General features: G+C 41.4%; 1 protein-coding gene across 5 annotated transcripts in view; it reads right to left on the reverse strand.

Moving 5' to 3' along the window:
• Positions 1-16,901, reverse strand: part of PDE1A (phosphodiesterase 1A) — a 373,600-nt gene that overhangs the window by 244,982 nt on the left and 111,717 nt on the right. Inside the window, exon 1 of one of the 5 annotated variants that reach the window (XM_043524996.1) lies at positions 10,659-11,452. In XM_043524996.1, the coding sequence (XP_043380931.1) occupies positions 10,659-10,762 (104 nt within the window). In that variant the 5' untranslated portion in view covers positions 10,763-11,452. Of the gene's footprint in view, positions 1-10,658; positions 11,453-16,901 lie in introns of those variants that run through there. The other 4 variants (XM_043525004.1, XM_043525001.1, XM_043525000.1 and 1 more) reach the window with 4 other exon arrangements.

Below are 16,901 nucleotides of genomic sequence, written 5' to 3' on the forward strand. Positions count from 1 at the left end.
TCCAAATCAGGAACTCCACAGAAAAAGAACATTAGTTCTTAGGGCACAGCCCCCCAAAATAATCAGTATATTGTGTCTTATGTATATAAGCTTAGTAGTCTCATTTTAGTCCCTATTTTCTCAAAATAAACAAATTAATAGTGTTTGCTCAATAGGCTGAGGAGTGAAATAAAAAGGGGGCTGCTAGTTATGACAGAGGTGTCTATTTGCAGCACTGTGTTGGGAAAGGCACTTTGTTATGCTTGATTCCAAGCACTGCTAATAGGTCCTGCACCCACTGACAGTGAAGTCAATGACAAAGCTCACAATGACAGGTTTCAGAGTAACAGCCGTGTTAGTCTGTATTCGTAAAAAGAAAAGGAGTACTTGTGGCACCTTAGAGACTAACCAGTTTATTTGAGCATGAGCTTTCGTGAGCTACAGCTCACTTCATCGGATGCATAGCATATCGTGGAAACTGCAGAAGACATTATATACACACAGAGACCATGAAACAAAACTTCCTCCCACCTCACTCCCCCGCTGGCAACAGCTTATCTAAAGTGATCCTCAAGTAGAGCCATTTCCAGCACAAATCCAGGTTTTCTCACCCTTCCCCCCCCCCCCCCCACACACACACATACAAACTCACTCTCCTGCTGGCAACAGCCCATCCCCCTTTGAAACCCCTCTTTATAATGCGCATGATAATCAAGGTGGGTCACCTCCAGCACTAATCCAGGTTTTCTCACACCCCCCCCCACACACCCCCCTTTTCCAAAAACCACACACACAAACTCATTCTCCTGCTGGCAACAGCTCATCTTACAATGTGCACAGCAATAATCCAAGTTTAACCAGAACGTCTTGGGGGGGGGGGGTTTGCAGGAAAAAAACAAGGGGAGACAGGCTACCTTGCATAATGACTTAGCCACTCCCAGTCTCTATTCAAGCCCAAATTAATAGTATCCAATTTGCAAATGAATTCCAATTCAGCAGTTTCTCGCTGGAGTCTGGATTTGAAGTTTTTTTGCTTTAAGATAGCGACCCTCATGTCTGTGATTGCGTGACCAGAGAGATTGAAGTGTTCTCCGACTGGTTTATGAATGTTATAATTCTTGACATCTGATTTGTGTCCATTTATTCTTTTACGTAGAGACTGTCCAGTTTGACCAATGTACATGGCAGAGGGGCATTGCTGGCACATGATGGCATATATCACATTGGTGGTTGTGCAGGTGAACGAGCCTCTGATAGTGTGGCTGATGTTGTTAGGCCCTGTGATGGTGTCCCCTGAATAGATACGTGGGCACAGTTGGCAACGGGCTTTGTTGCAAGGATAGGTTCCTGGGCTAGTGGTTCTGTTGTGTGGTATGTGGTTGTTGGTGAGTATTCGCTTCAGATTGGGGGGCTGTCTGTAGGCAAGGACTGGCCTTTCTCCCAAGATTTGTGAGAGTGTTGGGTCATCCTTCAGGATAGGTTGTAGATCCTTAATAATGCGTTGGAGGGGTTTTAGTTGGGGGCTGAAGGTGACGGCTAGTGGCGTTCTGTTATTTTCTTTGTTAGGCCTGTCCTGTAGTAGGTGACTTCTGGGAACTCTTCTGGCTCTATCAATCTGTTTCTTCACTTCCGCAGGTGGGTATTGTAGTTGTAAGAATGAAAGCTCACAATGTGTAGGATCAAACCCTTAGTCTCCTCATCCAACGTCTCCCTGAATTTGAACTATTTTTGAGTTAAGACATGGGTCAGCTCGATAGCTCTGGAGTCTGGTCTCCCATTTTAGTAGAGAACAGGAATGGTGGCAGAGGAAACTTTACATAATGCCTCAACAAATGATGAAGCACCTCCAGGGGTAGAGAGAGGCATTCAAATCTCAGTGGCCTATCCAATCCTTGGTCTATCTGCGGAGACTGACCAGGGTAATAGTTAGAGCTGATGTTAATTACTTTCCAACAGAAAACTCACTTTCCATGGGAAAATGTTGTGTAGGAAAATAATTCCCATCTCTGCAGCTCCCCTACTCCTCAACAACCTGCCTATTGGGATGCCTCAGAGCTAGGGCTACAAGGCTTCTTGGCTTTTGGGCAGCTCAGAAGGTGGACTGCCCTGGAGCCAGAGCTCACAGTCCCTCAGCAGTCTGGAAGCCCTGGCTCTCAAGCCCCAGGCTCCCCACACAGCGGGCTGCCAGAGCCCTAGACACCGTGGGGAGCCTCAAAAACATGTTGAACAGCTCAAAACAATTTGTCATTTTAATTTTTTCAAAAAAAGATTTTGGGATTCCGCTGGAAATTTCAGAATTTGGATTATTTGTCTCGTTTCAGAAGGATTTTCATGTCTCAAATTTCAGAATTGCCTGTGGAATGGGAATTTCAGTTTCCACACAGGTCTAGTGGAGTTCAGTGGGGTGGCGCATATTGCGATTTGGTTATCTGTGCACTAAGATCTGAACAGATGCCGCTAACAGGTGAAAGATTCCAAGACTCTCTAAAGGGGTGAACACTTGCAACTCCCAACTCCATCCGAGATCACTGACAGAGATCAGGGTGGTTGCCCCTCAGCTGTCTCAATTTAGAATAGTCTGGGTTAGGAAACACAGAGCATATTCACATACTGCTACAGTAAGAAGGAAGAAGAGTCATACAGTCATCAGTCCTTTTTATAAAAACAATTTAAAAATAGAGAGGTGAGAACATTTCACTAAGGAAACAAACCATTCAAAACAAAGAGATGAAACACAATACACAACTGTGCAGGAAAAGTAATGTTTGATACGGATTCCTTAATTAGCTCCACAGAGTGAAACAACAGTAAGACCTACAATGGCTTCGCCTCCTTTGAATTCTCACACGCCGTGAAGTATTTCAATACAGTGTATGAACAAGAAAAGAAAAGTAAATACTGCATTGCAGTCTATTTCTTAGTGTCTTCTGGCATAAATCACTCCAGCAGTGAACCGTTCCAATGTAACTGCCTCCAAACGCACTATATCAGGAAAATTCATACCAATGAAATGTCCAAATAATATTTATAGAGGCTACTTGTTTTCCTGGGGGCGCCAAAAGTCTGCAAATAGGTTGGGTCAAATAAACTGCAGCCAATGTCAAATGGAGCAGGAGGACTTACATAGGAGAAAATCCTCCTTTAGATCTCTGCCTGTTAAAGAACACTGCACCAAAGAACACGTGCATTATGCTTGGATGGTCGCTATTGTGCTAGACCTGAAACTCTACCATGTCTCAACAGGTCTCACTAGAAATAAGCAAGCTTCCACTGCTGAAAAGAGTCATTCAACAAACAACAAAATTGGCCCCAAAACGTATTGGATGGATTATATTCAACCAGTGCTACTGCTGTTCTCTTTTCACGGATAGCACTGACAAGATGCTGCGAAGAGTCCAGCCAATTGCTGCATATTGTGATTATGAACACTTCTATACAGAGGGTGTAATCAACTCTATACATAAGGCCTGAGTTACAGCCCATTCACGTCTTTGGTTCTTTTATTTATATCGCTTCCTGGCGGGGGAGAGACGGTCATATGTTGTGAAATTGTCGCGGGGCAGGCGTACGTTTTGAGAGGTTGTTTATACAGATCCATTAGTCCAGAAAGTTACTTCAGAAACAGTAGCCTGATGCTTAATTTTCTGTTCTCCAATAAGCAATATTTAAAGATATACTGGCAAAGTTGAGAGGTCTGAAATTAGACCAACTTGCCCAATCTTATATCATTGGGCTTTTTAAAAAAAAAGCCTTTAAAGACTGGAGATAGAAATGCCCCCTCAAGCATTTATTAGTTTAGAGTCCAAACAACAAGAACAACCCAGCTACTTTCTTTTTCCACTAGCTATCCTGACCCTGGGTTGTTCTGAACTCAGTGATATTTGCAGTCCTGTAGGTGAAGTCAGGGTTGCCCTTTCTTTTGTATCAGCTAATGCAACAAATATTCCTGGAAGCTGTGCAGTGTTTTCAGGAATTACACCACATCTGATTGGTTTACACTATGACTCTAAACCCAAGTATTATTCTATCTGTTTCACAAATGTGGAAACAGAATCAGATGCGTCAAATGCCTTCCCTGAGGCCACGCAGGGTCTGTCTACATTGCGTGTGGGAACACACGTCCCAGCCTGGGTCAACAGACCTCACCCTTTAAAAATAGCTGTGTAGACAGAGATTTGAAGTTGCAGCTCGGACTCTGATGCCTACGGAGTTGGGTGGGCTTCAGAGCCTGAGCCACAACTTCAAAGCACTGTCTACACAGTTATTTCTACAGCACTACCGCAAGACCCGCTCACCCAAGTCTGTCCACCCGAGTGGGGAGGCTCACCGCCATAGGCTGTATACACATATCTCTCGTGACTCAGTGTCAGAATCTAGATTAAGCCTCAGGATTGTCTGGCTTCCGGTGGTAGAGTATCAGGCAGCGAGTATGCAGGAGCGGCGCTTGCTGGCGTGGGCAGTGCACAGAGACATACTGTCCCCCTCCCCCAAGGGGCACGTAGAGATGTGGAAGCAGCCGGCCGCTTCCGGGATGCTATGGCAGTCAGGCAGCCTGCCTGAGCCCTGCTGCGCTGCCGGCCGGGAGCCACCTGTGGTAAGCACCTCCTGGCCGGAGCCTGCACCTCGCACCCCCACTCTCTGCCCCAGGTCAGAATCCCCTCCTGCACCAAACTGCCTCCCAGAGCCCGCACCCCTCACCCTCTCCTGCACCCCAACACTTGGCCCCAGCCTGGAGCCCCCTCCTGCACCCAAAGTCCCTCCCAGAAAGAAACTAATGTAACAGCTGTTCTAAGGTAAGAAGTAGGTTATTTTGAATTAACTTAACTATTTTCTACATGTTTTAAGCCTGAAATGTGACCACGGAATAGATTTCTGTTAATTAAAAGGCAAGTTTGGTATAGCGTTAATAGCCTTGATGCCATAATTGTGATCATTTTGTTTTAAATTAGGAAAAAGACTTGTATACAGGGGCCCCACAACCCAAGTATGTAAATTGCATTCTACAGCTCTGTGTAGTAGAGTTACCGCCAGAAACAGAGGCTTCTTATACAAGGAAGGTTAATGTGAACTCTAGACGATGGCTTTTGGGGAAATGCAATTTAATAACTAAGTGACCATTTTGTTGTAGACATTTTATTGACTAAAGTAAAGAATGTGGGTTTACCAAAGGAATTGTATATTAAAGGGTTTGTATTAAACAGTCTGCAGCACCCGCAAGTTACGTTGAGGGGGAAGTGGTCATATGAAGAGGGAGAATATAATTATTTAGGTGATGGATTATGTGTAATGCGTTCCTACATAAAGGGCAGAGTTACACAGACAAGGAAACATCTTTTAGTAGAGTTTAGAAACTGCTAAATCTAATGTGGAAGAAAGTAGAAGTCTGAGCTTAGCAGAAAACTATAGATCATTGATTTTATTGCTTGTTTGTATTATAAATTAGTTGTCAACTCTTTACATTAAAGTAATATTTTAGACATTTGTTCTTTTTAATAATTTTGAAATAAAAAGACAACTTTAAATACAATCCCTCCATATATCTTCAAGAAAATATCCCTTACAATATCTCACTTTGCTTACGCTCTATGGTCCAGTAATACATAAAAATTGGAATGATGTGACCTATATATATAGCCCTGCAACTGGCATTCCTAGGCATAGCATAGGAAAGTTAGAAAGTAGGGCCCTAACTCTGCAGTTTTACAACCTATTTCAATAGAGTTCTCCACACAATCCATCCACCCATTGTAGATTGTAGGACTCCATCTTAACCTATCCATCAAAATCAGTCTTGACTTGTGGCAAGACTGAATGTGACCTGGAACACGTAACTATGCCTCCTGTACATTACAATAGGTGAATTGTTTTTCTAATGGCAAAAGAATATTATTGTCATAATACGACTAAGCCAGGACTCCGGTCCCTCTACAGTGCTAACATGGTTATGCAACTGAAGTACTAAAACATCTACGGTGACTGAACAATAATAAAAAAAATCATGTTTGTAGGTTACAAAGCTATCCACATAAAAAGTCTTGCTTAACCAACAGACACAGCAACATTTTATTTTAACCTTCAGAAATCAAAAGAACAAGTTCATGATTGATAATGGGAAAATCTCTCACTGTAACTATAGACTTAATGGGATGTATATCATTCTAGGTACATTATTATAAAATTTCCTCAATTTTTCGGTTCAGGTCAAACATTATATTTGACATGTAACAGGTTTAATTTTACTTCAATTCCATTTAGCTTTAGTTCAAATGAAGACTAGAGACTACTTAATTATGTTTTTGATTTTCCTTTAAAGAGGTTTTTTTACATTAAAAAAGAAGCAGCAACTTAGATTGCTACTAAAGTTGTATCCCATTTACCAATACTGTAGATAGTTACACATTAAATGAGATTTTTCTATAGCTAGGTATTTTTATCATGTCCATCCACCTTCCAGACCATCATCTTTCTTCTGTTTATGACATTACATTGTTTGCTACAGTAATAATTGCAGTAGCAGTTGTCTAGACTTTCCTGAACTTTCTTCGATCAAACATGTGGAGCAGAAGGAGAAAAGGAAGCCAACAAATTTAAGCACCAAATGCAGTATAAAGTAAAAATGTTGTACAGAAAACTAAGAAAAACAAAGGAGAGATGACTGGGTTTATTTGTTAGGTATGATACGAGAAAGTTTCCTATAGTTTTTCAACCAGAAGTTATGGGTTTGATGCTAGAATCATTGGGTGAAGTTCTATAGCCATTAAAGGAGGTCAGACAAGGTGAAAACACTGGTCCCTTCTAGCCTTAAAAATGTATGACTAATGTATTCTCCTTTAAAATGTTCTCCCCTGGTAATTAACCAAAAACTGAGGAAGGCAACTGTCTATATTCTTTTAAATGTTTCCATCAACTAATGACTGAAGATTCACCCCTGCACTGATGCCAGCACTAGCAGAGAGAAGACCACTTGCGCATCCCCTATTTAGGGGCTATAGGGGCCTGTTTGGCCTTTGGTACAAACTAAGGCAAGCCCTTGCTTTCACTTTGTATCCATGCTGTAACAGTTTGTATGAACCCCTGCAGGAGTACAGAATCACTAGATTGCAGGACTAACCTGACCACACCTCCTCCCACTCCCAACACAACCAAGCCCACCCCTATTGCACAGTTGGCACTAAGATGAAAAGGGCGTTCCTACAACAGAGGTATTTCCCGCCAGGGCTTATGCCTGCCCAATGGCCCCTGTGTGCCAGCTAAGCTAGCACAAGAGGGCCTTTGGGCAGTGATGAACATGGCCCACTTCCTCCTTCTAAAACAATTACAGGTTGCATAATATAAATAATTCTAGTTAGATATGAACCCTAACCATACCCCTGAATCCAATCCCACCCAAACTTTTAGATTCCACAGTTCTAGCACAATGAAGAGAGGCAAAATATACCAATATGAAAGGTCAATTCTTTTCTCATGTATGAGCTTCCAGTTCTTTGAGTGGAACTTGCTCCTAACACTAAAATATGGGGGATTAAATGATGCTTGTATAAAACTGCAGTTCAGACTGTATGCGGTTCAGGGCTGTATGAGCTCTACCAGCAGCATCAGAGACTTCTGCTACTATTCCTTTAAGTTAAGTTTGTGTAAGGAGTGAATAATTAGGCTGTCATTTATTATTTGTTTTATTGGTTGAGATACCAGCTTGTTTTGTCTTCTCCCTGAAGTAACAATACATTTGGAGTTCACACTTCGAATACTAAAAGTGTCTTAATTCAAGGAACAGCAACTCAGGTCAAGACACTCCTATTCCAGGAAGGTGGTATTGTGAATCCTCTGTCACCCCATGAACTCGGAATTGATTATTATGCAATCATTCATTTGGGGCAAATCTGGTCCTCTTCTCCATGGCCACAAAAGGCCAGCCCCTTGCCAGCAGTTTCCATGCACAAGCAATGCAGATGGATTTGGGGTTGCCAGGCAGGGGTGCATACCCGCTGCACAGCCTGCAGATCAGGTCCCTGGTCACTCCAGGGCCACATGGATCATATGGAGATCTCCAGGGCTCCACCACAGAAGAAGTGTATTAGGGCAACAGGGTTGGTACAGTCTGCAAAGCCATTCCATTCCCTGTAAGGAAAAAAACTCTTTTTGTCCCACCACATCCATAATGCCCAAACCAATTATTCTGGTTGGATTCTGGGCTGATGACTTACATGTTAATACTTAGTCAAACAATAACGTTTGCCGATACTTCCAAAATATTGTTTTGCAGAGGACCCTCCACTGATAATCAAAAGGCAAATGGTTTCAGACTGAACTAAGGTGTTTCATCTTGGAATAATCTGCAGAACTACATATATAATGCTTATATTTGAAATGTTGACAGAAAAGAAAAACAGGCCAGCTATGCATACAGATGCAGCATGCAGCTATTAAACACAACCTAGCTCATTAGTATTGAAATTAAATACAAAAAAAAAAAAAAACCTCAGATGAAACTCAAAGATCAATTTGAGCCAGTTTGCAGGCCAGAGAAATCCTCATTGTCTCCTCACAAGTGACAATGAAAGCCTTATTGAAACCACAGTTTTAAACTGATGAAACTGAGAAAGAGTCATGGGCTTCCTTGAACTCCCAGGGGTAAAATTCTGTTCTGGACTCACAAGCATAGCTCCCATCGCCTTCAATGGACAACTAACACTGGAATTTGACTTAAGGGAAATGAACATAACTCTAAACAGACACCATCTCGTACTTCACCTATGAGAAGTCAATTCCCTTAGCTGAGTAGTAATTAATTTATAAATAGAGATTCTTCTTCAGAAACACAATACATGTTGCAGTCCTGCCCCACTCACCCCATCCCTGGAAAAACACACACTTGTTTTAATACCACTGTGTGCACATTGAAATCAGTCCCTTTCCTCACTATTTCCCGCTTTGAATAAATATGGTTTTAAAGAGCTCCCCTAAAACAATTAATATTTTAGACTCACTTCATCCAATATTCTTTGTAATATTCACAATCTCACAATGAAATCATAGGAAAGGCTGAGGAAAGTGCTCACCTATCTATCAAAATAATATTTTTTTATTTTAGAATAAATGTTTTAGCTTTAACAAGTCCTGTAGGAGGAACAATGTTCATGGGGTTGGCTCTTACTTACAATATGGGCATATTGTGATTTTCAGATTCTTTCGGGTTTGATAACTCAAACTCAGTGCCTCAAACTCCTTGCACTGCTTTACATACTCTCAAAGGAATTAATCTTATTCCTTCGATATGCAGTATAGAGTGAGGATGTTTTTATTACATTAATTAGTTATCATAATAAAACTGACCCAATTTACTAATTAGAGACAGTTGTAAGAAAAAGTTTTATTCTTGGAGGCTAGTAATTGCAGAGAACCTTACAAATACTAAGTCAACGGAGAGTCTACACCAACAGAAGTCCCTATAAAGCTTGTAGTGGTCTCCAGTGATAGAAACTCCATCAGGTGAGGTGTGGCACAAAAAATGGCTGAAACAGCTCTACCACCAGGGCACTCGCTGGAGTTCACAGGAGCCTGCACTGTCCCAAAAGCACGCAGAGTTAGACAGAGTGACCAAAGAATTCAGTGCATGTAACCAACGGTCTTTTCCAGCTGGTTTCCTAAAGCACCCTGACCACAACTTAAAGCTGTCTTCCACTGAAGGAAGACTGCAGGCAAGCAGGTGGTAAAAACACTCCCTCGCACACTCAGAATGAATCCCCACCCTGGACACAGGAGAACCAGGCTGGCATAGGAAGCCTGGTAATTTATACCTTCCTGTACTGACTCTAGTGCATCTAATCCACTAAATGGTGTAATGTAGCAAAGGTTTTAAATTAAAATCAATAATGTTCCTTCTGCTATTTACACACTAGATAACATCTGTTGCATAGCCTTTCAAACTTAGCATTTCAAACCTCCCCATCCAAAGGCTAATGCTGTTCCCTTGCTCCCAAAACACTGAAGAGGGGAACGGTTGTTTAAGTAACGTACATATCTGACATTGGCCTTTAGAGCAACAGCCATTCTAAATAAACTATTAAAGTTTTGTGGCTTTCAGAACACACTGACTAATGGATTTAGTCTTCAGCATTTAAATTGCCTGCATGCTGTAGATGTTAAGTTAGTGACTGTATAAGCCTCTGAGTGTTTAAAAAAAGAAATCTATGCAAGACAGGAATCATACAGCATCCCTATGAATATCGAAGACCCTCTCAATATAGGCTAATCCACCTGCACGCCCAAGCAGTGTGAATTACAGCTAATTTGAGTACCTCAGACAGCTATATACTTACCTAAATGTACCACCATTTCCAGGGGAACAAGTACCAGCTTCAAAGGGAACAATGATATATCTCTAGAAATGCTGATTCTGAAGATAGTACATGCAAAATAATGTCACAGCGCAGTGGGTAAACTGATACAAGAGGTTACCTGCGTTTGGATTTGGGCAACAGTTATTTTACTGCTCATGTGTCTCTTAAACAAGGTGACTGAATCTAATAACTACCATATATTTTAAAAAGACATCTCATTCTGATATTAAATACTAGTATCAGCTTATAAAATAATTCTCCCTGTAATGATTAGTCACATTCAAAAGCAACAGATCCGTCCCAGGAAACAGCACAAAAACAAGGAGAGGATCTACTCACATTCCTTTGAGCCGTTGCCACATTTTCTCAGCGTGTCCTCCTATTTGGTACTTTAAAGAGGTGCCTTCCAGTTCCCGGGCTGTTTCAGTAGCTCTAGACCCCATGGTAATTGTCCTACAGCAATACAGTTACAATCAGGCTCAGCAGCAAGTAAAAGCATTCCTTAGTCCACTACAAACGTCAGAGGATCCACACGTTATACAGTAGCAGCTCTCATGTATCAAAACATTTCAGAATTACAAAGCTAAGGAAAGCTTCTGGCTGAATTGCTATTCACTTTGATAGACAAATCCACTCTCTTTCTCCCCCTAAGCATACAGCACTATAAACAGCTTCTCTGACCTCACAAGTCTACTCCATACATGTGAGCCAGCTACTATACTACTCACTGACTGACTGCTCAAGCTCTAGCCCCATGCACTTCATTTGTTGTAGGTATATGCACGGAAGCACAAAAGCTTCCTTAAAATGTATTAGAATTCATTGCCATGCAGGAGAAATGTGAATGACTTTAGCAGTCCAGAAAAAAAATTATTATTATTTTTTTTTTGCTGCTGCTGTGCAGGTCGGAAAAGCAGGCTGCAATAGGAAAGCAGATGGTAGAAGCCAATATCAGCTGCACCACCGTAAGAAATGAACGCCTGCTTAAATGCCAGAGCTTTTGTCTCTTTAGATGATCCTGAATTGGTCTTCAAGGAATAAATATCTACCAGCCTCTTAACAACATGACTGAACAAACGTTAAGTTGGGACTCTAAGACATGTATAAATCCCTTCAGAAGAGTAATCAGAGAGCTCTACAGGTTGTTATTGAAGGAATATGCTGTAATCATGACTATTCACCTTCTCCTAGCAACTCCACACAGTAGGCAACTGTCAATTTAACTGGTGGAAAATGCAGCAGCTGCAAGACAGCCTGCTCAATGAATCCTTCGGGACAATAGCTTGCGTGTGTCAAAATCTGATGTTGAACTGTTTGTGCATGCTAGAGAAAAAATTAAGTGCATGTAAAGAGCAAAAGGAATGAGAACTAAGTGGTCTGCCAGCCATGCAGCAGATTGCCAGCTCTGTCTCTACAGCGCAGACCCATGCATTTAGTTGCACAGCCAAAGCTGCTGTTTGACTAGAACTGGGGTTAGCTCTGCATCACTATATTTTATTGCTTGCTCAACTGTGTTTGCAGAGCTTTTCAAAATTCGATCTTTATTTTATAAACATCTTCCTTCTTGTTTTGTGAATAGACAAGGATCTGCAACTCTGGAGAAAGATCCAACTAGTCCCAGATACCACTAGCTTGTCTGTGCATCAGTTTCAACCATACAGCATTGTGTATGTTTAAAAGTAACAAAGATGTGAGGTTATGTGTGATCTCCATCTGAAGTGGCTGGCAGAGATGGGTGAAAATGCCAAGGAAAAAGAAAAAGAACAATCACAATAATTCACTGTCACTGAAGTTCCCCTATCCATTTCCCTTCATTTTCTCATAAGTTTCCTAATGGATGATTTCCTCTCCATTAAAATACATTTTTTTAAAAATATCCCCTTTATGTCCTATTAATCTCTATTCTGTACTGGCCCCTGCTCTTTCCTCACTGATTTCTATCAGAGAGATCATTAGCTGATGCATTTCATCTCTTTCCCAGGTTTCACCTCTCACTTGCACTGGTTTTAAATTGGTGTTGTTACATTGACTTCACTAGAAGTATTCCTGATTCTCACAGGCACAAGAGAGAAAGAGGAATCAGGCCCATAGATTTCAAAGGGGCTTTTTTTAAAAAGTCAGTGTGTGATCTACACTTCCCCTAACTTTTGCTTGCAATGAAGAGTGTCATGTGACAAAACTGAAGAACCACAGAAACAATCACTTTCTTTAAACACTGTGTCATAAATATAAAGGGAAGGGTAAACACCTTTAAATCCCTCCTGGCCAGAGGAAAAACCCTTTCACCTGTAAAGGGTTAAGAAGCTAGGATAACCTCACTGGCACCTGACCAAAATGACCAATGAGGAGACAAGATACTTTCAGAGCTGGAGGGGGGCAAGAAACAAAGGGTTCTCTCTGTCTGTTTTTTTGTTTTTGCCTGGACCAGAGCAGGAATGCAGGTTAGAACTCCTGTAAAGGGCTAATAAGCATTCTAGTTAGATATGCGTTAGATTCTGTTTTGTTTAAATGGCTGATAAAATAAGTTGTGCTGAATGGAATGTATATTCCTGTTTGTGTGTCTTTTTGTAACTTAAGGTTTTGCCTAGAGGGATTCTCTATGTTTTGAATCTGATTACCCTGTAAGGTATTTACCAGCCTGATTTTACAGAGGTGATTCTTTTACTTTTTCTTCCATTAAAATTCTTCTTTTAAGAACCTGATTGCTTTTTCATTGTTCTTAAGATCCAAGGGTTTGGGTTCACCTATGCAAATTGGTGATGATTTTTATCAAGCCTTCCCCAGGAAAGGGGGTGTAGGGTTTGGGAGGATTTGGGGGGGGGGAAGACGTTTCCAAGTGGGCTCTTTCCCTGTTATATATTTATTAGACGCTTGGTGGTGGCAGCAATAAAGTCCAAGAGCAAAAGGTAAAATAGTTTGTACCTTGGGGAAGTTTTAACCTAAGCTGGTAAAAATAAGCTTAGGGGGTTTTTCATGCTAGTTCCCACATCTGTATCCTCGAGTTCAGAGTGGAGAAGGAACCTTGACACACTGTACAAAGTACTTTATTAGATTAAGGAAGACAGAAGGAGCTGTAACGCTGTCCTTCTTTTGTGGCTGCACTGAGGAACTTCTGCCTAGAAACCTCCCAGTCCTGTTCTGCATGGCAGCTTGATACAGTTTTAAAGAAATAGTATACATATCCTCACAGGGAGTAACAGATATGAATCACTAGCACTAATGCGAATTCTTCCCTGCCCCCTACCTCTCACTCCCCCACATCTGAAGCAATGCAAACAAAATAATTATGTGTTGATACAATCCTCCAGGGACAGAGGGAAATTTTAAGCCCCTATTTTTCTCATAAGGCATTCTCTCCCCCTGTAGTATGATTCTGTGATGGGAAATAGTGCCAGTTCCTAGTGGCAATAGCACCATGTTTAATCGGTTCTTTCCCCCCAAGGGAACAGAAGGAGTGGTTGAGAATATCACTTTTGATATTCTGAAGAGGAGGAAATGTTGCTTGTTCTTCAGGTATTATGCTCTGGTTGCTCCCCTCAGGTAGGGCTGAGGTTATGAGCAACCAAGACAATACTGTTCTACATTGGGAAACTGCACTGAAGCTGGTGGGTGTAACAGCTGCCTTCCATTCAGTATAAGTGTGAAAAGCAATTGAGTTCCTTTGTGAAACCAGATGGCTGAAGCAATAGGAGCACCTCACAGAGCACAGACACATGGCAAGGCTTGAGTAGAATTTGAACAACCATGTGGCCCAAAGGTGTTTCTCTGAGGACTGATATAGCAAACACAGGGGCTAGAAGATTGATTGGTGGAGTTGTGAATATTTGTGTGTGAGAGAGAAACATCAGGAAACACACAGAAGCAGACACAAAGAAGATAGTAGAAAGCCAAGGAGACAGCCAGCCCAAGCACTGACTGTGGGGTCCAGAGAAAAGCTAGAGAAACAGCTTTTGGGGCAAAGTGATGCTGAAAGAGGCTTAGAACTGTGAGCAAAACAAAGCACTTACTTGTTTGATTCCTACAGTGTTCAGGGAAACAGGACGTATACATTCTTTCTAAATAAACAGCATTGCATCACAGATATCTGACTCCATTACCAAAACTTGGAGCCAGGAACATAGGGGTAAACAGGTATTCTGCACCCACTATTTCCACTTTCAGGAAGATGGGTAGGAAGGATGGAGAACAGACAGAACCTTAGCTCTGCCCCCATCAACATGCCGCTCAGGAGGACAGCAAAAAAATTACAACGTCCCTCCCTGATCAGGTGAGAAATTATGGCTGCCTGGGGTGCTCCCTTACTGTGGGCTGTTCTCGGCAAAATCTAGCCTAAACTAGTTCCAAATACTAACCAGTGGGCAATTATTTTAGGAATCAGCATTTACCCAAGGGGATGACACCTGAACTGATGAGTGTGGGTTTTTAATGTAAAGTAATAAATGTTTTTCTCTGGCCTCTCCTTGTTCTTGTTCTGGATTACTTGTGTCATTCTCTCAGCTTGCTAGGTTTTAGAGCCATTCTCCTCTCCCTCGCTCTTTGTTTTCTTTTCTTTTTTTTTTAAACAACAACAATCTTTTCATCTTTTGCCTGCATCTTTTTAAAGTTTAGCTTTATATTCCTGAGTTAATCTGATATCTATTCATTCAAGTCAAGTCTCTGGGTATTAGGCAAAGCTCTGGTGATTCAGTTTGGAGATTTTAAAGTTTCTTTAGCATTCTGCTCTATCCCCCTACCTAAGGCCTGATAAAATTGACACTGTGCCACTTAATCTTCAAACAAGTACTAAATTCGATGTTGAAATATAACATGGTATGCCCTTCCCCCGCTTCCTCCCCCATGATTCAAAGTGCATCCTTTCCTAAGGATAAATGGAATGTTGGCGTTAGGAAAGGAAGAGACAGTGTCTTAATATACAGTTAAAAAGGCACCGTCCTTCCTTGTACTATTAACATTGAATAATAATAAAAGTTAAAAATTATACAGAAAAATCCACTTTTAAAAAAAAAAAGGGAAAAGCTTGCAACTAGACAGATTAGAGAGTTGGCCACTGGAATAGGATAAGGGCTAACACAGGTTTTGATGAGGAGGATTAGAGATTTATTTTAGATAAATCCTTTACTCCTGAAAGGAAACAAAACATGCCATATTATTCACTATTCTGTTCAATACCTGTAGATCAAAACTAGCGCAGAAAGAGAAAGTAACAAGAGACCTGAAGAACTGATTTCTCATACTCTCATTATCGCTCATCTTTTCAAACCTTACAATGCAACTTTCCCTAATCAGGAGAACTGCAGGAGAGCCAGGAACTAATTGAGGAATTTGGAGTCACTGAAGTAAGCAAGGCTTTCAGGGCAGCGAGGAAAGGCTCTGGCGAGGGGAGCTGCCTCCCTCCACCAGAGTCTTTCAACAACATACATAACTACGCACATCGCAGTGGGCATGCAGCCAGCTTTTCACCGCTGCATGTAGCTGCACATACCCTACATGCCACCACCAGTGGCGTGCAGTATAGATGTAACCTAGGGCAATGCCTAAACTTCGGGCTGGTCTACACTACAAAGTTAAGCTGACCTAACTACATCACTCACGGCTGTGAAAAATTTTACACCCTGCGGAATGTAATTAAACTGACCTAAGCCTCACTGCATATGAGGCTTCCAGGGAATTTTGTCAGGCAGTCTTCTCCACATACTCTTCTTTCTCTTTCTGCCTGTATCCTGGTTTTGTAATGGCATACAATGCCTTTCATCATAAACAAAATCCATGATTCACTTGCTTTCTCCACATGTGCTTCCTCTGAACTGATGTAAAGGGATGGTTGAGATAAGAAGAGTATCTAGTCTTAAAATGCACAGACCTAATGTAAATTGCAAAACTGGCAAACTAGCCACGTTACAATAATTTGTGATTTGCGCAGACTGTCCACAGAATAGATTTTGCCACTGGCAATAGAACTAAGGTACAGCAGCTTGATGGATTTACACAGACAGCCCACTCAATAAACTGGCACTGATTAAACTAACTAGCTAAAAGAGTTTGGACTGATACAGACTCTCAAGCAAACTGGCACAGACCAGATGACCCAGATAAAGGGAACTGAAAGGGAATATACTTTTGGTCTTTTAAAAAAAAAAAAAAAAAAAAAGCTTTCACATTTTGTCTTCCCCAACAGCAGTGGGCTGTCTGATATAGTTCCTGCTAGTAACCATGTGCATTACATCCCCAGAGGTTTAAATACAGTATTGAAAAAGAACCTCCTATTCATACACTACTTGTGTTGAGGGTTCACTAGTCTCATAGGTATTAAGGACTTGGAGCCAGATTTACAAAGGTATTTAGGAATCTAAGGATGCAGGTAACAGCCTAGTGGGATTAACGAAAGCTTCTAAGCAGGTTAGGCACTTAACTCATTGAAATCAATGGGAGTTAGGTGCTTATGTGATTTAGGCACTTTACAGACCATTTGGGAAGGGCGTAGGGATAGGTTACAATAGCCAACTCTAGAGGAAATGCTGGCAGTATTGTGGGAGTGGTAATAAACAGATTTATACACGTAGAAGATGTGGAAAGACATGAGTT

Source organism: Chelonia mydas, chromosome 11, assembly GCF_015237465.2.
Source record: "Chelonia mydas isolate rCheMyd1 chromosome 11, rCheMyd1.pri.v2, whole genome shotgun sequence".
In the NCBI taxonomy this organism is placed as follows: Eukaryota; Metazoa; Chordata; order Testudines; family Cheloniidae; genus Chelonia; species Chelonia mydas.